At 44.3% G+C, this 21,833-nt stretch overlaps 1 protein-coding gene across 1 annotated transcript in view; it reads right to left on the bottom strand.

Moving 5' to 3' along the window:
• LOC124794799 (zinc finger protein chinmo) overlaps positions 1–21,833 on the bottom strand; it is a 125,822-nt gene that overhangs the window by 57,390 nt on the left and 46,599 nt on the right. The window contains exon 4 of the mRNA XM_047258456.1: positions 11,128–11,968. Coding sequence (XP_047114412.1) covers positions 11,128–11,968 — 841 coding nt within the window. The remainder of the gene's footprint in view (positions 1–11,127; positions 11,969–21,833) is intronic.

The following is a 21,833-nucleotide window of genomic DNA, read 5'->3' as shown; positions in this document are numbered from 1 at the left end:
TACTACAAGCAAAAAGCTTTATGTTCAGAAATAGTTTCACGTTTCATTCATACACTCCAGCTTCTCAAACATGAGATTGAAAAGTAGTAGTACGAAATTTTTATATAAATTTGGAATTATCATATTCTTCCATAATTTGTGTGATGTCCCGGTTTCTTTTCCTTCCTTGTTCTAACAAACAATATTGTCATCACTAATTCTGTAACTATTCCTGCCAGTGACAAAACTTATTCTCTAGTTAATTTCACGAACCCTGCCATGATCATCTACTTTTATTCTCTGGTCAGGTGTTATTACGTGTTCATACAACACGTTTTCCATGCTACTCCCAGAATAGAACTTAGGTGGCTGCTACCGGGGTCTGTACAACTGGCCATTACTAGTGTAGCGGTCTCGCCAAAAATTTTCTATAAAATTTCATTTTCTTGGATAGACTGAGACCCTGTTAATTATAACAACACTGATCATTAGCAAACCCAGTCAATCACATAAACAAATAGCGTTTGTCAGTCACCCGTTTGGCTTTATTCCGCTCAGCTCGTATAGCCCCCTCCCCGTCTGTCCGCAGGAAAGTTTATTTCTAGATGCGATGTGGATTCCCCTGGCAGAGACACGACAGTATGCACGCATTCAAAAATCAACTTATGATCCATTCAGAAATAAACTTAGAATATGTTCACAAATGTTCAAAAACCAACAGGGATGCATTTCAAAATCATATGAATAATTGATAGACCAACGTGCGCTGGATACTGGGCGCTTTGTGAAACAAGGCTTTTTCCTCAAGAGTATGAATTCTTGCCATCTGGAGCAGATAGTCCAGTTTGCCCCCACTGAATCTGGCAGCATTGTTTCTTACCAGTTAAAATTACAAAAATTTAACTGAAAACTAAGAACCAAAAAAATTCTCGGATTTCTAAAAAATTCCCGGGCTTTTCCCGGTTTTCTCCCAGATGAAAAAATTCCCTGGTTTTTGTCGGTTATCCCGGGTCGCATACACCCTGCTGAATGGCAATGGCAGCATACAGTCGAAAGTCACAATTTGCATTTGATTTATATAATGCCTTTACTGGTGCCAGAATCCCTTTGTGAAAACTACTGAATCCTACATTAAGACAGTTTTTGAAAAAGTATACAGACAAATAAGTGACCAGTAACTGAAGTTTGCAAAAAGATTGCAATTAAGTGAATGTTATGACGAGGTAATGAAAATCAATAAAATAAATACATAAATACACATAAGTGTGAATAGAATTCACACACTGTGGGTTTGTATAAACTCAATTATGTACACAGATAGCTCATCCATCCTGGGAACTGAGAAGTTTGATGGTTTTGGCCTTTACTGTATGGTTAAATGATGATGGCGTCCTCTTGGGTAAAATATTCCGGAGGTAAAATAGTCCCCCATTCGGATCTCCGGGCGGGGACTACTCAAGAGGATGTCATTATCAGGAGAAAGAAAACTGGTGTTCTACGGATCGGAGCGTAGAATGTCAGATCCCTTAATCGGGCAGGTAGGTTAGAAAATTTAAAAAGGGAAATGGATAGATTAAAGTTAGATATAGTGGGAATTAGTGAAGTTCGGTGGTAGCAGGAACAAGACTTCTGGTCAGGTGACTACAGGGTTATAAACACAAAATCAAATAGGGGTAATGCAGGAGTAGGTTTAATAATGAATAGGAAAATAGGAATGCGGGTAGGCTACTACGAACAGCATAGAGAACGCATTATTGTGGCCAAGATTGATACGAAGCCCACGCCTATGACAGTATTACAAGTTTATATGCCAACTAGCTCTGCAGATGATGAAGAAATTGAAGAAATGTATGATGAAATAAAAGAAATTATTCAGATAGTGAAGGGAGACGAAAATTTAATAGTCATGGGTGACTGGAATTCGTCAGTAGGAAAAGGGAGAGAAGGAAATGTAGTAGGTGAATATGGATTGGGGCTAAGAAATGAAAGAGGAAGCTGCCTGGTAGAATTTTGCACAGACCACAACTTAATCATAGCTAACACTTGGTTCAAGAAGCATAAAAGAAGGTTGTATACATGGAAGAAGCCTGGAGATACTGACAGGTTTCAGATACATTATATAATGGTAAGACAGAGATTTAGGAACCAGGTTTTAAATTGTAAGACATTTCCAGGGGCAGATGTGGACTCTGACCACAATCTGTTGGTTATGAACTGTAGATTAAAACTGAAGAAACTACAAAAAGTTGGTAATGTAAGGAGATGGGACCTGGATAAACTGACTAAACCAGAGGTTGTAGAGAGCTTCAGGGAGAGCATAAGGGAACAATTGACAAGAATGGGGGAAAGAAATACAGTAGAAGAAGAATGAGTAGCTTAGAGGGATGAAGTAGTGAAGGCAGCAGAGGATCAAGTAGGTAAAAAGACGAGGGCTAGTAGAAATCCTTAGGTAACAGAGGAAATATTGAATTTAATTGATGAAAGGAGAAAATATAAAAATGCAGTAAATGAAGCAGGCAAAAAGGAATACAAACGTCTCAAAAATGAGATCGACAGGAAGTGCAAAATGGCTAAGCAGGCATGGCTAGAGGACAAATGTAAGGATGTAGAGGCTTATCTCACTAGGGGTAAGATAGATACTGCCTACAGGAAAATTAAAGAGACCTTTGGAGATAAGAGAACGACTTGTATGAATATCAAGTTCTAAGCAAAGAAGGGAAAGCAGAAAGGCGGAAGAAGTATATAGAGGGTCTATACAAGGGTGATGTACTTGAGGACAATATTATGGAAATGGAAGAGGATGTAGATGAAGATGAAATGGGAGATATGATACTGTGTGAAGAGTTTGACAGAGCACTGAAAGACCTGAGTCGAAACAAGGCCCCGGGAGTAGACAACATTCCATTAAAACTACTGATGGCCTTGGGAGAGCCAGTCCTGAAAAAACTCTACCATCTGGTGAGCAAGATGTATGAGACAGGCGAAATACCCTCAGACTTCAAGAAGAATATAATAATTCCAATCCAAAGAAAGCAGGTGTTGACAGATGTGAAAATTACCGAACTATCAGTTTAATAAGTCACAGCTGCAAAATACCAACGCGAATTCTTTACAGACGAATGGAAAAACTGGTAGAAGCCAACCTCAGCGAAGATCAGTTTGGATTCCGTAGAAATATTGGAACACGTGAGGCAATACTGACCCTACGAATTATCTTAGAAGCTAGATTAAGGAAAGGCAAACCTACGTTTCTAGCATTTGTAGACTTAGAGAAAGCTTTTGACAATGTTGACTGGAATACTCTCTTTCAAATTCTAAAGGTGGCAGGAGTAAAATACAGGGAGCGAAAAGCTATTTACAATTTGTACAGAAACCAGATGGCACTTATAACAGTCAAGGGACATCAAAGGAAAGCAGTGGTTGGGAAGGGAGTGAGACAGGGTTGTAGCCTTTCCCCGATGTTATTCAATCTCTACATTGAGCAAGCAGTGAAGGAATCAAAAGAAAAATTCGGAGTAGGTATTAAAATCCATGGAGAAGAAATAAAAACTTTGAGGTTAGCCGATGACATTGTAATTCTGTCAGAGACAGCAAAGGACTTGGAAGAGCAGCTGAACGGAATGGACAGTGTCTTGAAAGGAGGGTATAAGATGAACATCAACAAAAGCAAAATGAGGATAATGGAATGTAGTCGAATTAAGTCAGGTGATGCTGAGGGAATTAGATTAGGGAATTAGACACTTAAAGTAGTTAAGGAGTTTTGCTATTTGGGGAGCAAAATACCTGATGATGGTCGAAGTAAAGAGGATATAAAATGTAGACTGGCAATGGCAAGGAAAGCATTTCTGAAGAAGAGAAATTTGTTAACATCGAGTATAGATTTAAGTGTCAGGAAGTCGTTTCTGAAAGTATTTTGTATGGAGTGTAGCCATGTATGGAAGTGAAACATGGATGATAAATAGTTTGGACAAGAAGAGAATAGAAGCTTTCAAAATGTGGTGCTACAGAAGAATGCTGAAGATTAGATGGGTAGATCACATAACTAATGAGGAAGTACTGAATAGGATTGGGGAGACGAGAAGTTTGTTGCACTACTTGACTAGAAGAAGGGATCGGTTGGTAGGACACGTTCTGAGGCATCAAGGGATCACCAATTTGGTATTGGAGGGCAGCGTGGAGGGTAAAAATCGTAGAGGGAGACCAAGAGATGAATACAACAAACAGATACAGAAAGATGTAGGTTGCAGTAGCTACTGGGAGATGATGAAGCTTGCACAGGATAGAGTAGCACGGAGAGCTGCATCAAACCAGTCTCAGGACTGAAGACCACAACAACAACAAAAACAACAACAACAACACTGGTATTGATAATGGCAAGATATCAAAGTAATTGACAAAAATGGCCAGATCTTTTGGTTGCATTGGCTTACAAGCTTAAAGTCTTTATATTGCAACTGTTAACTTTTTACATAGATAATTTTCCAGACTTTCTGTTGTAGGCAGGAATGCTTTTACTGATCTGCCTTTTGCAGGATCTAATAACTTTTTCAGACAGTCTGTTGCAAGCAGGAATGCTTTTATTTATTCACCTTCTGAAGGATGTAATGGTCAAACAATGACACTGTCAATGAAATGACCGTGGAATCAGCTGACTCATCGATTGAAATCCAGATCTTTCTTAGATTTCCGTATCTCAATTGGCAAAAACTGAACCATTATAGGATCAATTTGTTGTCTGCGTAATTGTTTGTCTTTATGTCTTTCTGTCTGTCTGTCAAGAACCATTTTTCTCTCAACGGATGGACATATCAAGTTTAAAATTACATCATAGATAAACCATTTACTATGGAGCTCAAAACTACTTCATAAAAGACAGTTTGGTTTAAAAATAAATATCACGTGCTGTTGCACTATGTCATCCTATTCTTGTTAGAAGGGTACTGTGTGTACCAAACCAAAGCATGAATAAGCAACTCTAAAAGATCTCAATCAGAACTATCCAAGATGAAATCAATACTGAAAGAGAGCTTTAATTACTTCCCTACTACTTCTACTAAATCGTTTCAGTACCCTCCCAACAGCTTAATGGAGTTCCAGACATTTACTGTTGGATATTTGTACACTGTCAGAAGGGCTATCTTCTATGTTTACAAGTCTGCTGCTGAAGTACAGCATTCAAACAGCTGTTCAGTGCAGTACTCATTTACATCTGTAGCCTGACTTTAATATATATACACGGTGGTCACAAACAGTCTGACAAGCTTGTAAGGGTGTTACAGGGTAGGTTGTGCTGAGAAATAACTGTTGAGAAAAAAAAATCTGCTATGATGCACCGTTTCAGTTAATTAGCATTGTAGTTAGTCAATCCAGTCATTGCACATGCATATTCAAGTGACCTGCTGGATACAATTACTGTCAGTTTTTCTCATAGCTTAGATGATAATGCATGAGACTGCTCTGCCTTTGGCTCAGGTTTGATCTTACTATTGTCCCATGTCCAATTTCTGCATCACTCTCTTGTTCAATTTTAGGAAGCCAAACAAAGAACCTGCCTGGTAACACCATCTCTGGCAGTCCACTTAAATTTACATGCACATCGGCCTGACTGGTTGACTTCATTGCTAATTAAATCGAAAATGGCACAGTGTAATAATTTTTTTTTTCTTCTCCTTATTAACTATTTCTCAGAACAACCTACCCTGCAACACCCTTAAAAAGCTTAGGCATAGCACATCTTTAAAGTCTCTTTAAATATTTCAGTTTCCTGAACCAATACAAAAAGCTCATCTTCCTTACTTAATAAGCAGATTATGTTCTGATTGTAACGTCCAAATGTATTATGAGTATCACCCTTCCTACTCTCCAAGCTGCTGCCCTATTTTTTGCCACTGACTGTTACACCTACACCTGCAGTTTTTCAGCAATTCTGTTATAATAAAAATTTACTCTCAAAATTGCCTAGCAAAAATATTCAAAATAATAGGGAGGGGACAAGAACTGCACTGGTTTCTGGAAATTAGTTGTGCGAATAACCTCTTACTGGAAACATTCAGATGTAGTCCCATGCTGCATGTAGCACACAGGATATCACCTAGCCCTGCACTTGGCTTAAAAATACTAGTTGCGTAGTATTTCTTATCCACGGAGTTCTGTAGTATCTCCGACATCCCCTTTTATGACTATTACCCAGCAGATGGACCTTCTTCACCTTTTAAGCCCCAGACTACTAATTGCCTTAACTTGTACTTTTTCCAGTCTTATCAGACTGTTCCAGGCCGCCTTGGGTTGACTATATACTTTTGTCTATAGTCATCAAGGCAGTGACACTGTTGGAAGTAGAGTAAAGCCAGTCGAGTTTGCAGGTTTGGTCACACCCCAGTTATCTATCCTATTTCTACACTTACTCAAACTGCTCCAATTCTACTTGTGCTACTACTAGATCAGATCAGAGTTTTAAGGTCAACTGTTCCTTCCCCATAATAGTGGAGCAACAAGGCCACCTACTACAAGGCAACACACTAGCCACACTCCAATCAAGCTAATCGGTTTGCAACAACCAACATGAGAAAAACAAAGGCAGTCTTCAGACTGTACACCATTTCTCAAAGAGGATGAAACTATGAAACTTCCTGACAGATTAAAATTGTGTGCCGGACCGAGACTCGAACTTGGGACCAAGTTCAAGCCTCGGTCCGGCACACAGTTTTAATCTGTCAGGAAGTTTCATATCAGTGCACACACTGCTGCAGAGTGAAAATCTCATTCAGGATGAAACTATTATTAGTGAATGAGAGGTATCCAGAAAGCAGGGAAAACTTGGCAAATGGCTGCCATTCTCTCTGCTTCCAAATAATGCATCTGCTATGTTGCACCATTTCAGTTAATTAGCATTGTAGTTAGTCAATCTGGTCATTGCACATGCATATTCAAGTGACCTGCTGGATACGATTACTGTCAGTTTTTCTCATAGCTTAGATGATAATGCATGAGAATTTGTCAGTGGTCAATCATGTGGACAAGCAGCCTGTTCATTGTTATGCGCGCATAGAATAAAGCACAGTGGTTTCAGTTTAGCTTGTAGATTACATGGCTTGTTTCACAGATAGCCCTGCCTTTTACGGGATAGGTGGTGCTTATGAATGGACTGCAGTAGGTAGTGGTGGAAGGGTGTGTGGGACAGGTCTTGCATCTAGGTTTATAAAATGTACACGAGTCATTAGGCAAGGCACTGGGGGTGGGGGTTGAGTAAGGATGGACGAGGATATTGTGTGGGTTTGGTGGGCAGCAAAATACCACTGTGGGAGGAGTTGGAAGGATAATGAGTAGAACATTCTTCATTTCAGGGCACGGCAGCAGGTAGTAAAAACTCTGGCAGAGAAACAATTTAGTTGCTCCAGTCCTGGGTGGTACTGAGACATGAGGCGAATGCTCCTCTCTTGTCAGACAGTAGTAGTTTGGGAGGTGATGGGTGACTGGAGAGATAAGGCACAAGACATCTGTTTCTGTTCAAATGTGGAAGGGTAATGGTCTGTGATGGCCTCGGTGAGATCCTTGGTATATTTCAAGAGGAACTGCTCGTCACAATAGATACAATGGCCACAGGTTGGTAGGCCGTACGGAAGGGACATAAGGATGGAGGTACTACTGCAGTCATATTTGAGGTGGAGGTCAACATCAAGGAAGGTGGTTTGCTGGGTTGAGGAGGAGCAAATGAAGCGAATAGGGGAGAAGGTGTTGAGTTTCTGGAGAAATGTGGATGGGTTGTCCTCCCATGAACAGGTTGGCAAGGATGGTGCCAAGGATGGTGCCATGCAAGTGGCCGTAGTGATACCCCGGATTTGTTTGTAAGTAATGCCTTCAAAGCAGAAATAATTGTGTGTGAGGATAATGTTGGTCATGGTGACCAGAAAGGCAGTTTAAGTTTGGAATTTATCGGGTGTTGGGGATGGTAGTGTTCAATAATGGTAAGACCATGGGCATTGGGGATGTTAGTGTAAAGCAATGTGGCATTAATAGTGATAAGCAGGGCATCATGTGGTAAAGGAAATGGAACCATGGAGAGTCTTTGGAGGAAATGGTTGGTGCCTTTTATGTAAGGCGGTAGGTTCCAGGTAACAGGTTGAAAATGGGTGGTCTACGAGAGCAGAGATTCTCTCAGTGGGGGCACAGTAACCAGATGCTCCATTGTGGCCTGTTACTGTGCCCCCAATGAGAGAATCTCTGCTCTCGTAGGGCAACACCTTCAGCATATTACCTCCAACTTACCCTCCTATATAAAAGACACCAACCATTTTCTCCACAGTTGCTGTTCCTTTGCCACACAGTGCCCTGCTCATCACCACTGATGCCACTCCCCTTCACACTGACATCTCCAATGTCCATGGCCTTGCCGTTATTGGGAAGTGCCATTCCCAATGCCTGGCGCATTCCAAACCTACGACCTTCATGCTAGTCGCCATGACCAACTATACCCTCACCCACAATTACTTCCCCTTTGAAGGCATCACCTACAAACAAAATCCAGGATACAGCAATGGGCACCCACGTAACACCATCCTATGCCAACCTACTCATTGGCCATCCACAGTAATCCTTCCTAACCAAACTGAATGTCAAACCCTTCACCAGGTTCAAATTCATTGATGACATTTTCGTGGTCTGGATCAAGGGTAAGGACAAGCTACCCACATTCCTCCAGAACCGCAACACCTTCTCCACCATTTGCTTCACCTGGTCCTACTCAATCCAACAAGCCACTTTTCCACAATGTTAACCTCAACCTCAAAATGGTTACATCAGTACCTCCATCCATATCAAATGCACCAACCACAAGCAATACCTCCACTTTGACAGCTGCCACCCACTTGATACCAAGAAATCCCTTCCATACAGCCTGGCCACCCAAAGCCGTTTTATCAGTAGTGACAAGCAGCTCTTCTCAAAATATACCAAGGGTCTCTCTGCGGCCTTCACAGACCATAATTACCATCCCAATCTAGTACAGAAATAGAATGAGATTTTCACTCTGCAGCGGAGTGTGCGCTGATATGAAACTTCCTGGCAGATTAAAACTGTGTGCCCGACCGAGACTCGAACTCGGGACCTATGCCTTTCGCGGGCAAGTGCTCTACCATCTGAGCTACCGAAGCACGACTCACGCCCGGTACTCACAGCTTTACTTCTGCCAGTATCTCGTCTCCTACCTTCCAAACTTTACAGAAGCTCTCCTGCGAACCTTGCAGAACTAGCACTCCTGAAAGAAAGGATATAGCAGAGACATGGCTTAGCCACAGCCTGGGGGATGTTTCCAGAATGAGATTTTCACTCTGCAGCAGAGTGTGCGCTGATATGAAACTTCCTGGCAGATTTAGTACAGGAATAGATCGACCGTGCCTTATCTCTCCACTCCCCCATACCTCCTCAAGTCCTACTGTGACTCAGTATCACCCAGGACTGGGGCAACTGTATTGGGGTACCAACTATCTCCTGTCATGCCCTGAAATGAGGTACGTTCTACGGACTATCCTCTCCACGCATCCCACAGTGGTATTCAACCACCAACCAAACCTACACAATATCCTCATCCATCCCTACTCTGCCCCTTCTCCCAAACCCTTGTCTCATATCCCTGTAATAGACCCAGATGTAGGACTTGTCCCATGCATCCTCCCACCACCTCCTACTCCAGCCTGGTCACAAGCATCACCTATTCCATCAAATGCAGGTCTACCTGAGACACAAGTCATGCAATTTACAGGTTAAGCTGCATTTTACATAAGCTTGACAACCAACAAGTCGTCTGTCCACATTAACGACCACCAACAAACTGTGGCTAAGAATCATCTGGACCACCCAGTTCCTGAGCATGTTGCCCAACCCAACCCTCTTCATTTCAATGACTGCTTCACAGCCTGTGCCATCTGGATCCTTCCTACCAACAGCTTTTCTGAACTGCACAGGTGGGAACTCTTCCTGCAATATATCCTATGTCTCATAAATCCCACAGACATCAACCGTCGCCAGTCATTGTCCTTCAACCACCAATCCACTTCCTTGTTTCAGCATCATCAGCCTCCTATTCCTGCAACACACACAGGCTGTCTTTACTTCTTTTCCACTCCATCTCCCTCCCCTCCCCCCCCCCCCCCCCCCCAGCATTTTACCTCCTGATGGCACCTAGCTACCCTTCTCCATTCTCACCATGTCCCTGTATGGCCCCACAAAGCAGTACTTTACTACCCTGCTATCCCTCCCCCTCCCCTCCCCGCCCCTTCCTCCACCTTAACACTGACCCCCACATTGCTACTCCCATCATATTCTGTTGCTCTCAGTCTGGCCTTGGCAGCCAAACACAATGGCCATCTGTGAGTGAGTTGTGTCTGCATGAACGTGTGTTGTCTAATTGAGGGAAAGGACTTACTTCTTTAGCAGTCTTTTCGTTGCACCTATCTGAGACTCAACACGTCCAATATAAGTTGAGCAGCAATCTATTCTTTTCATTATACTGTCATAACTGGTAAATGATGGCACACAATTACTCGCATTAAACAAACATTCAACAGAAAAATAACAACTAAACCTCACAGTCATAAAAACAAAAGAGATTAAATAGTCTACTAGAATACTATAAGTTTTTATTTCTTAGCAGTAGTTGTAAAACCTCTATGTTACACATGGATAATACCATACTTCGCACCAAAATTTGTGATCTAGAACATGCGGTTCCACTCAGAAAGACCACCTGCGAGCACAGATGGGCAATGAGACAGTTGAGTCACATCCCACACAAATGTACTGCCTGAAGACAGAGGTGTCCTAGTGGCTCGCATACGTGGAAAACACATGCAACAGGACCTAGCAGTTAGCCTATACTACCTCCGCCTATATGCAGTGAGCTATTGGGTGCTTGTTGGCATCCATGTCCACAGTACTGCTGGAACAGCCTCATCTAGAAACTACTGCCAAAGTGGCTCACACTTCAACCCCTCACACTAGTAAAAGAAGTAATAAGCTGCACAGGCATGCGCGCGCACATTCACGCCTGCGCACATTCACGCCTGCGCACATGCGTGCGCACGCACACAGAATAGATCTTACATCCTTATTGAAATGTGTAACTAATTTAATTCTTCAGCAGAATGAACTTACCTTCGGGACAACTGCTCCCAGTATCCACTGAAGATCGGCGGCTGTCTGAGCCAATAGGATCTGAAGGGTCGACATCCACAGCAGCAGTTCTGTCATAAGTCACAGGTGTGGCAGCAGGATTTGGATCAGCAGCAGAATCATATCGCATATGGTGAGGACTCTGTACATAAGTTTTGTCTGGTTCAGATTTGAGTTCAGGCTCAGGTGGCGGTGGTGGAGGGGGAGGTGGTTGCTGGTTCTGTTGCTGACTTCCTGATGGACGGTAAGCCAGTGATAGTGGCGACAACTTCCCTGATGGCTTACTGCCATCACGCAATACGGATGCGCGTACTGCAGCAGCAGCAGCTGCATCTTGCATCACCTCCGACGAGCTGCGATGGTGACGTTTACGTGGAGGAGGAGCATCGTAATGGGAAGGAGATAATGGGACCCTCTGTTCGTAGCGATAATGTGATGGATGCATATACAATGCTGTTGTATATGATGAGGTAGATGGATGCTGTTGGTGCAGCTGTTGCTGTGGTTGAGTTTGTGGTTGTGGTTGATGATGATGGTGTTGCTGTGGTTGCTGTTGCTGCTGTTGAGGTGGTGGAGGTGGTTGTTGAAGTTGTTGCTGTTGTTGTTGTTGCTGCTGCTGCTGCTGCTGCTGCTGTTGTTGTTGTTGTTGTTGCTGTGTCTGTTCTGGGGTGTTTCCTTCATGGGATTCCTTCGAAAGACAGCTATTAAGCTTTGACTGTTTCCTGTTAGTGGGTGAGTCAAGTTGGCTGTCATGATTCACAGAACCAGCTTGGGAGCTGTGCACTACAGCCAGCTTTTCATGCTCTATTGAAAGACCTTTCACCTAGAACAGCAATTATCAAGACATGCATTAGAATCCTGTGTTCATCATGTTGATATATTTAAATTACAGCTGTTATTCAATGTAAGACATAAAACATGGTCATCAGATAATAAGAGATAACAGGTTAACCTGTGCATTATATCTTTCAAAACTCACAAGACTACTCTGTATACACTAATGTACCAAAACGTTATGACCACCTGTTTAATAGTGTGTTCATCCACCTTTTGAATGCAATACAGCAGTGATTCTGCTAGCAAGTATTCAATAAGTTCTGCATCAGTTTCAGCAGGCACGTGGCACCAAATGCCTATGCACAGATCACATGATTCCCATAAAGTGTGGGTTTGCGGTTTGTTGGCATGGAACTGGTATCCAACAGTCTCGTAAATGTGTTCCGTCAGGTCCCGATAAGGTGAATTTGGTGGCCAAGACATCTACACAAGTTTGCTATCACGCTCTACAAAACAAACCACTATGACATGATTCTGACCTTATGGCATGGTCAGCTATCCTGCTGGAAGATGGTTGGTTGGTTGGTCGGTTAGTTGGTGGATTTGAGGGAGGTGACCAAACAGTGAGGTCACTGGTTCCATCATCTCAAGGGGAAGGGATAACCTGCAAGCAAAGAGGGAAAAGGAATGTCACGGCATCAGGAAGAGGAATGCACAGGAGAAGTTTGGGTGGAAACAGGGATGGCCCAGAGGTACTATGCACAATGGGGCACCAGCATTGTCACTAATCCATCCTGATACCCACCTGGGAGTACAAACTACTTTCAGAAGAAAATTAAGAACAGACATGTGAGTCCGCGAGTGGAGCCCTGCAACTACTGGGGGAGGGGGGGGGGGGGGGGGGGCGCTCACTGCAGAGCAAAAAAAAACCAAGTAGGGCCAAAACGAAGATGGCAGAGGAAGGTAGATTTCTGCTCAGAGAGGCAGAGGTAAGAACAACAGATGGTGGGAGTCTCCTTGATGGCTTGAAGTCTGTTAGACAGGGGGGGGGGGGGATAAGGGAGGGGGGGGGGTGGTAGCCTACCAAGAGTCAACTCATGACTAAGTAAAAAAAGGGATTTGATGTAGAGCGGTGAATCGGCCTCAGAGGGGTCACGGAGAATGGGGGTAGGTGGTCTGTCCCCCTCCACAAAGAAAGATGATCAGCGAGTTCATTGCCTGGGATACATACATGGCCAGGAACCCAAAGGAAATCAACTGAACAAGCAGCATCACCAAGATCAGCAAAGAAGTCGTGGACGGCAGAGATCAAATGGTCGTAGGTAAAATACCAAGTGATAGCCTGAACAAAACTCAGGTGAGGAAGGACTGTTCAATAAAACAAAGGGGCCGATAGCTGGCCATATTTTGCAGTAAACACCCCCCCCCCCCCCCCACATGGCACGTGAGAGATGGTGTTCCATGCCAACAGATGATGTGAAGGCATATCCCACATGATCAACAGAGTTTGAGCCATCGGTGTAAAAAACAATGGCATCCTGAAACTCCTGTAAGAGCGTCTGGAACAAACGATGGAAAACAACTTACGCAATGGAGGCTTTCTGTCCACGGAAATGATCTAGTCGAATCTGTCGCTGAGAAACTTACCAAGAGCAGGTGTCGCGAGAGAACATCGGGAAGACAACAAGGAGGGGAGATGGAAGTCATGGCAGTGGGAAGTGAGGCGGAGCCCAATCAGTAAACCCACCTGAGGGCGGACAGCGGGCTAGAGATGGTACCAAGCCACAATAAGAATAGGAAGTGCAAGCAGTGGAAGATCTGATAGTGATGGCACAGGAAACCAGGATCTGTGACCACTGAATCAAAATGGGAGGGATCCCAGCATCAACCAGAAGACTACTGACAGGGCTAGTGTGAAAAGCACCTGAGGGTAAACAGGTGAATTGGGTCTATGAGCAGCAGCATAGAAGGGGCAGCTGATCCTTAAACTTGAAAACCATAGTCAACATGGGACAGAACTAGTGCCCGGTAAAGGCAGAGAAGGGTCGAACAATCTATGCCCCAAGAGGTGTAGGCAAGGAAGCAAAGGGCGCTGAGTTTATGAAAATATCCCACCTTCAGATGATGGATATCAGACAACCAAGTAAGCTTGTTGTCAAAAAGAAGACCCAAGAAACAGAACTGGGGGACCATGGTCAGGCATTGGGCATCAAGAGAAAGCTCTTGATCAGGGTGGACCGTAGTACGGCGACAGAAATGCGCTACCCTCAACTTAAGGGGAGAGAAATGAAAACCATGCGAGTGTGTCCACGTGGAAGTGCAGTGGGTGGCAACTTGTTCTACAGAGGCCACCGAGTGGGAGCTAGCCCAAATACAGAAACCATCCACATACAGAGCAGGGGTAATCAACGGTCTGGCACAGGCTACAATTCCATTATTTGCGATGAGAAAGGGAAGGACACTTAATACTGAGCCCTGTGGAATACCATTCTCCTGGGCTCCAGGGAGAGCTGAGAACAGTGCCAACCTGAACTCTGAACAACCGGTGGCACAGGAACTGGTGAACACAAATTGGGAGAGGGCCCCGAAGACCCCACTCATGGGGCATAAGAAGGATGTAATGGCACCAAGCTGTGTTGTAGGCCTTACAACTGTGACAAAATGGTGGTGCTGAAAAAAGGCCTGATGAACTGTGGTTTCCAATCAAAGCAGATGATCAGAGACTGTCCCTCCCAAAAGTCGCACTGGTAAAGAGAGAAAAGTTTCCAAGATTCAAGAATCTAACTGAGCTGACAAACCAATATCCATTCTAATAACTTACAAGGAATACTGGTTAGACTGATGGTCCGGTAACTATCAAGGGACAACAGATCCTTGTCAGGGTAGGACATGAACCACAATACGAGGACGGTTTGAAAAGTTCTCTGAATCACCATGAGAGGTCAGCGCTAGCACAATGAGTTGTTCATGTGATATTCAATGGACGGTTGCCTGTCAATACGTGCCACATCACTGCTCTTGGAAGACTGCTGTGGCGGTGACATGACTCTGTTGTTGTTCCCTGTTCCCGCATAATGATTTGGGAAAAAAACAAAGATTTGAGCAGTGATTAAGTACTTCGTAAACACAGGTATGAAAGCAAAGGACATTCGTGCTGGTTTCCAGAATAGACTGGGGGACCCTGCTCCTTCATATTTAACTGTTCCAAGTGGACAAATGAATTTAAATTTGGTCAGGAGAGCTTAGATGATGATCCCTGCAATGGTTGTCCAAGAAGTGTCATTACTCCAGAAATCATTACGAAAGTGCACAAAATGGTCACGGAGGATTGCCGACTGAAAGTGTGTGAAATTGCTCAAGCTTGCCAGACGTCATCTGAAAGGGCACATCACATTTTAACTGAATAATTAGAAATAAAAAAAAATCTACAAGATAGGTGCCGCGACTTTTGACACTGGATCAAAAACATGTGAGAATGGACATATAGGAACAATGTTTGGCCTGTTTTAGGAGAAAAGAATAAGATTTTTTGTGTCGGTTTGTGACCACAGATGAAACTTGGGTGCACTACATACCCCAGGGACAAAACAACAGTCAAAGTAGTGGAAACATGCTGATTTTCTGCCACCAAAGAGAGCAAAGACAATTCCTACGGCGGGAAAGGTCATGGATCGGTGTTCTACATCTACATCTACATTTACACTCCGCAAGCCACCCAACGGTGTGTGGCGGAGGGCACTTTACGTACCACTGTCATTACCTCCCTTTCCTGTTCCACTCGCATATGGTTCGCGAGAATAACGACTGCCGGAAAGCCTCCGTGCGTGCTCAGATCTCTCTAATTTTACATTCATGATCTCCTCGGGAGGTATAAGTAGGGGGAAGCAATATATTCGATACCTCATCCAGAAACGCACCCTCTCGAAACCTGGACAGCAAGCTACACCGCAATGCAGAGCGCCTCTCTTGAAGAGTCTGCCACTTGAGTTTGCTAAACATCTCCGTAACGCTATCACACTTACCAAATAACCGTGTGATGAAACGCGCTGCCCTTCTCTGGATCTTCTCTATCTCCTCTGTCAACCCGACCTAGTACGGATCCAACACTGATGAGCAATACTCAAGTATAGGCCGAACGAGTGTTTTGTAAGCCACCTCCTTGGTTGATGGACTACATTTTTTAAGGATTCTCCCAATGAATCTCAACCTGGCTTCCGCCTTACCAACAATTAATTTAATATGATCATTCCACTTCAAATCGTTCCGTACACATACTCCCAGATATTTTACAAAAGTAACTGCTACCAGTGTTTGTTCCGCTATCATACAATCATACAATAAAGGATCCTTCTTTCTATGTATTCACAATACATTACATTTGTCTATGTTAAGGGTCAATTGCCACTCCCTGCAGATCTTCCTGACTTTTCGCTGCAATTTTCTAATGCTGCAACTTCTCTGTATACTACAGCATCATCTGCGAAAAGCCGCATGGAACTACCGACACGATCTACTAGGTCATTTACATATATTGTGAAAGGCAATGGTCCCATAACACTCCCCTGTGGTACGCCAGAGGTTACTTTAACGTCTGTAGACATCTCTCCATTGAGAACAACATGCAGTGTTCTGTTTGCTAAAAACTCTTCAATACAGCCACACAGCTGCTCTGATGTTCCGTAGGCTCTTACTTTGTTTATCAGGCGACAATGCGGAACTGTATCGAACGCCTTCCGGAAGTCAAGGAAAATGGCATCTACCTGGGAGCCTGTATCTAAAATTCTTCTGGGTCTCATGAACAAATAAAGCTAGTTGGGTCTCACATGATTGCTGTTTCTGGAATCCATGTTGATTCCTACAGAGTAGATTCTGGGTTTCCAGAAATGACATGATACGCAAGCAAAAAACATGTTCTAAAATTCTACAATAGATCGATGTCAGAGATATAGGACTATAGTTTTGCGCATCTGCTCGATGACCCTTCTTGAAAACTGGGACTACCTGTACTCTTTTCCAATCATTTGGAACCTTCCGTTCCTCTAGAGACTTACGGCACACGGCTGTTAGAAAGGGGGAAGTTCTTTCGCATACTCTGTGTAGAATTGAATTGGTATCCCATTAGGTCCAGTGGACTTCCTTCTGTTGAGTGATTTCAGTTGCTTTTCTATTCCTTGGACACTTATTTCGATGTCAGCAATTTTTTCGTTCGTGTGCGGATTTAGAGAAGAAACTGCAGTGCGGTCTTCCTCTGTGAAACAGCTTTGGAAAAAGGTGTTAAGTATTTCAGCTTTACGCGTGTCATCCTCTGTTTCAATGTCATCATCATCCCAGAGTGTCTGGATATGCTGTTTTGATCCACTTACCGATTTAACATAAGACCAGAACTTCCTAGGATTTTCTGTCAAGTCGGTACATAGAATTCCACTTTCAAATTCACTGAACGCTTCACGCATAGCCCTCCTCATGCTAACTTTGACATCGTTAAGCTTCTGTTTGTCTGAGAGGTTTTGGCTGCGTTTAAACTTGCAGTGAAGCTCTCTTTGCTTTCACAGTAGTTTCCTAACTTTGTTGTTGAACCATGGTGGGTTTTTGCCATTCCTCACAGTTTTACTCGGCACATACCTGTCTAAAATGCATTTTACTACTGCCTTGAACTTTCTCCATAAACATTCAACATTGTCAGTGTCGGAACAGAAATTTTTGTTTTGATCTGTTAGGTAGTCTGAATTCTGCCTCCTATTACTCTTGCTAAACAGATAAACCTTCCTCCCTTTTTTTATATTCCTATTTACTTCTATATTCAAGGATGCTGCAACGGCCTTATGATCACTGATTCCCTGTTCTGCACTTACAGAGTCGAAAAGTTTGGGTCTGTTTGTTATCAGTAGGTCCAAGATGTTATCTCCACGAGTCGGTTCTCTGTTTAATTGCTCAAGGTAATTTTCGGATAGTGCACTCAGTACACTGTCCCTCTATGCTCTGTCCCTACCACCCGTCCTAAACATCTGATTGTCCCAGTCTATATCTGGTAAATTGAAATCTCCATCTAAGGCTATAACATGCTGAGGAAATTTATGTGAAATGTATTCCAGATTTTCTCTCAGTTGTTCTGCCACTAATGTTGCTGAGTTGGGAGGTCGGTAAAAGAAGCCAATTATTAACCTAGCTTGGTTGTTGAGTATAACCTCCACCCATAATAATTCACAAGAAGTATCCACTTCTATTTAACTACAGGATAAACTACTACTAACAGCGACAAACACGCCACCACCGGTTGCGTGCAATTTATCCTTTCTAAACACCGTCTGTGCCTTTGTAAAAACTTCGGCAGAATTTATCTCTGGCTTCAGCCAGGTTTCCGTACCTATAACAGTTTCGGGTTCAGTGCTTTCTATCAGCTCTTGAAGTTCCGGTACTTTACCAACGCAGCTTCAACAGTTTACAATTACAATACCGATTGCTGCTTGGTCCCCGCATGTCCTGACTTTGCCCCGCACCCTTTGAGGCTGTTGCCCTTTCTGTACTTGCCCGAGGCCATCTAACCTGAAAAACCGCCCAGTCCATGCCACACAGCCCCTGCTACCCGTGTAGCCAATTGCTGAGTGTAGTGGACTCCTGACCTATCCAGCGGAACCCGAAACCCCACCACCCTATGGCACAAGTCGAGGAATCTGCAGCCCACACGGTCGTAGAACCGTCTCAGCCTCTGATTCAGACCCTCCACTCGGCTCTGTACCAAAGGTCTGGAGTCAGTCCTGTCGACGATGCTGAAGCTGGTGAGCTCTGCTTTCATCCCACTAGCGAGACTGACAGTCTTCACCAAATCAGATATCCGCCGGAAGCCAGACAGGATTTCCTCCGATCCATAGCGACACACACCATTGGTGCCGACATGAGCGACCACCTGCAGATGGGTGCACCCTGTACCCTTCATGGCATTCGGAAGGACCCTTTCCACATCTGGAATGACTCCCCCTGGTATGCACACAGAGTGCACATTGGTTTTCTTCCCCTGCCTTGCAGCCATATCCCTAAGGGGCCCCATTACGCGCCTGACGTTGGAGTTCCCAAGTACTGGGATGCAAAGGGGATTCTGTTTGTAGATTATCACCCCCACTGGGCAAGCAATAACTGGAGAATACTATGCAAACCTCCTGGACAAAAGATATGCTAAAAAAGGCCAGGTTAAGCAAGGAAGAAAGTCATCTTCCATCAAGATAATGCGCATCAGCACACATTTGCTGTCGCCATGGCAAAATTACACGAACTAAGGTATGAAATGTTGCCACACCCAACTTATTCACCTGATATGGCTCCTTCAGACTTCCATCTCTTCTCAAAACTGAAAGTTTTTCTTCAAACGAAGAACTGATAGCCGGAGTTGACAACTATTTTGCAGAGCTGGAGGAAACTCATTTTCAAGATGGGATCAAGGCACTGGAACATCATTGGACCAAGTGCATCAATCTACAAGGAGACTGCATTGAAAAACAAAAAAAGTTTCAGTCATGTAATTACTTTTTTCTATTCCATTCAGAGAACTTTTCGAACCAACCTTGTACTTTCTCTCCACTGAGAGGGGAAAATCCCTTGGAGCCCAACATAGTTAAACATCTGGAGGAGCTATCGGTGTTGTGGAGGTTTGAAATGTTGAAGCAATTGGTTATGGAAGGAATCAGGACCAGTTGCTGAAGCGTGGGAAGAAGAGAGTGCTAGCAAAAGCTCCCATTCAGTAAAAGTTTCATTGTAGGTTTCTGCTGACAATCGGTAAAACATAAGCAGGAAGCTTCAGTCCACTGTTTCCAGAGGCGAAAGGCAGCTGGATAGGGGGCTGACACCAATGCCGTTGTAAATGGGTCACGAGAAGTTCCAAGAGAACTGATGGATCTGTACAAACCTGGAAGAGCAAGGCCTGGAATGGAAGATAGCCACTGACAATCTTTGAGGGTGCAGAGAGTAGCTCACACTTGTGATGAATGGACAGAAGAACCTAGAGAGGAGACAACGTGTTCCCAACACACCCATCTGCTCTGTTTGATTAAGTAATGGGCTTTGATGCATAGATGTTTAAATGTAATAAGACCAGTGGAAAACAGGTGCCACTTAAGATGCTGCAAGGCGCGACGATAACCACAGATAGCGGTGGCAATAGCCGTGCTCCACCACGGAAATGGCCAACAGCGGATGGGGCTTGTCAAAACAGGGAACAGCAATACCAGCAGCACTGATTATCCTATCGGAGATGTCATGGATGACTTCTTCAATGCAACCTGACAGAGAAGCTGGAAACAGGACCTAGGAGGTATATCGAGGCCAATCAGTATGATAGAAGGCCCAGTGGGGTAACTTGCCCATTGGGATGTGGGTAGGGAACAAGAGAATCAACGGGAAGTGGTAACTATCACAGAGGTCATCAGGTGATGACCAGCGTAAGGAAGGAAGAAGGGAGACAAAGAGAGCGAAATATCAATGGCAGAGAAAGTGTCACAAGCAGCACTAAAATGACTAGTGGAACCACCACGAAGGCGGCACAGCTCATGGTCCACAAGAAAAGGGTCAATAAGGAACCCCCAAATAGATGAAGAAGCACTGCCCCATAAAAGGTGATGGGCATTAAAATCCCCAAGGACAAGAAAGGCAGGTGGGAGTTGCTGAAGGAGAGCAGTTAGGATAGCAGATGTAGGGGCCTATCAGGAGGGAGATAGAGATTGCAAACCATGATGGCAGAGCCCAACTGGACCCAAACAGCAACCACTTCCAATGTGGTACAAAGTGGGATCCACATTCTAACAATAATCATATGGACCAACACATGCTGACATCACCAGAGCCCTCAAACGGCCAAGTTGGTTCTGACAGAAAGCACAGAACCCAAGACGGAACGGTGAATGAGCATCAGTACAATGAGATTCCTGGAGAACGACACAAACTCCTGAGTAACACGCAATGAAGGGTTGCAACCCTGGGAAGTGATGGTAGTACCCATTACATTTCCACCTAGTGATCACGGAGCAGGTACCCAAAAGGACAGTGAACAGTTTGGAGTCAATCCCACCACTGGGTCACCATGTGTCACCAGCGAAGATCTGGTGACATTCATAAATAAGATGTCAGACTCAAATGCCAGGGGTCAGATGGCACCTCTAGGAGGCACCGGGAGGGGGAGGAGGGGGGGGGGGGGCGCTTGTCCTGGGACTTAAGTATCTTTTTCTTCTTTTGGAGGATTAGGAGGGTACGGCACAGAGAAGAGCTGGCTCCTGCAAGATCTGGAACCAAAAGAGAGTGGGCAACGTCGGGGTGCACAGACTATGCATCCCGTAGCTGACAGGCCTCCAGTCTGAGAGGCAGTTGCGGGAGGGGTCCTGGGGAGAGCGCCGCATCACTGGCAGGTGCCAAAGAAAGGAAGCACTTCTTCGGCCAGGGAGAGGGAGCACCACACAGAGGGGAGGGTGTGGGAACCGCAGGGGTGGGGAAGAGGAGGGGGGGAAGGGACTAGGGTAAGGAAGACATAGAAGAGGGAAAGGATGTAACAGAGACAAAAGTAGAAGTCAGGCATATTTTTAATGAGCCTCACTGTAAGATAGACAATCCAGAGATTTATAACTCTTGCATCTTCTTTTCTGTCTTTTAAGCCGTGCAATCTGGCAATCATGATAATTTACACACATAGGTGGTGGAACACAGGGGCTTCCTTCATGGAGTGAGGGTCCACAGTCACCACACAGAGGGTCTGCTGTACTGCGAGAAGATGTGCCCAAAATGCAAGCACCAAAAGCATCTCATGGGTGGTGGGACATATGGCTACAAATCACATCGGTAACATATAACCTTGACCTTCTCTGGGAGGGTATCTCCCTCAAATGCCAGAATAAAGGCATCAGTATCAGCACTGTTTTCTTCATAACCCTTCT

Source organism: Schistocerca piceifrons, chromosome 4, assembly GCF_021461385.2.
Source record: "Schistocerca piceifrons isolate TAMUIC-IGC-003096 chromosome 4, iqSchPice1.1, whole genome shotgun sequence".
NCBI lineage: Eukaryota > Metazoa > Arthropoda > Insecta > Orthoptera > Acrididae > Schistocerca > Schistocerca piceifrons.
Note: the sequence above shows the minus strand (reverse complement) of the source record. Positions and strands in the feature narration are given on the sequence as shown.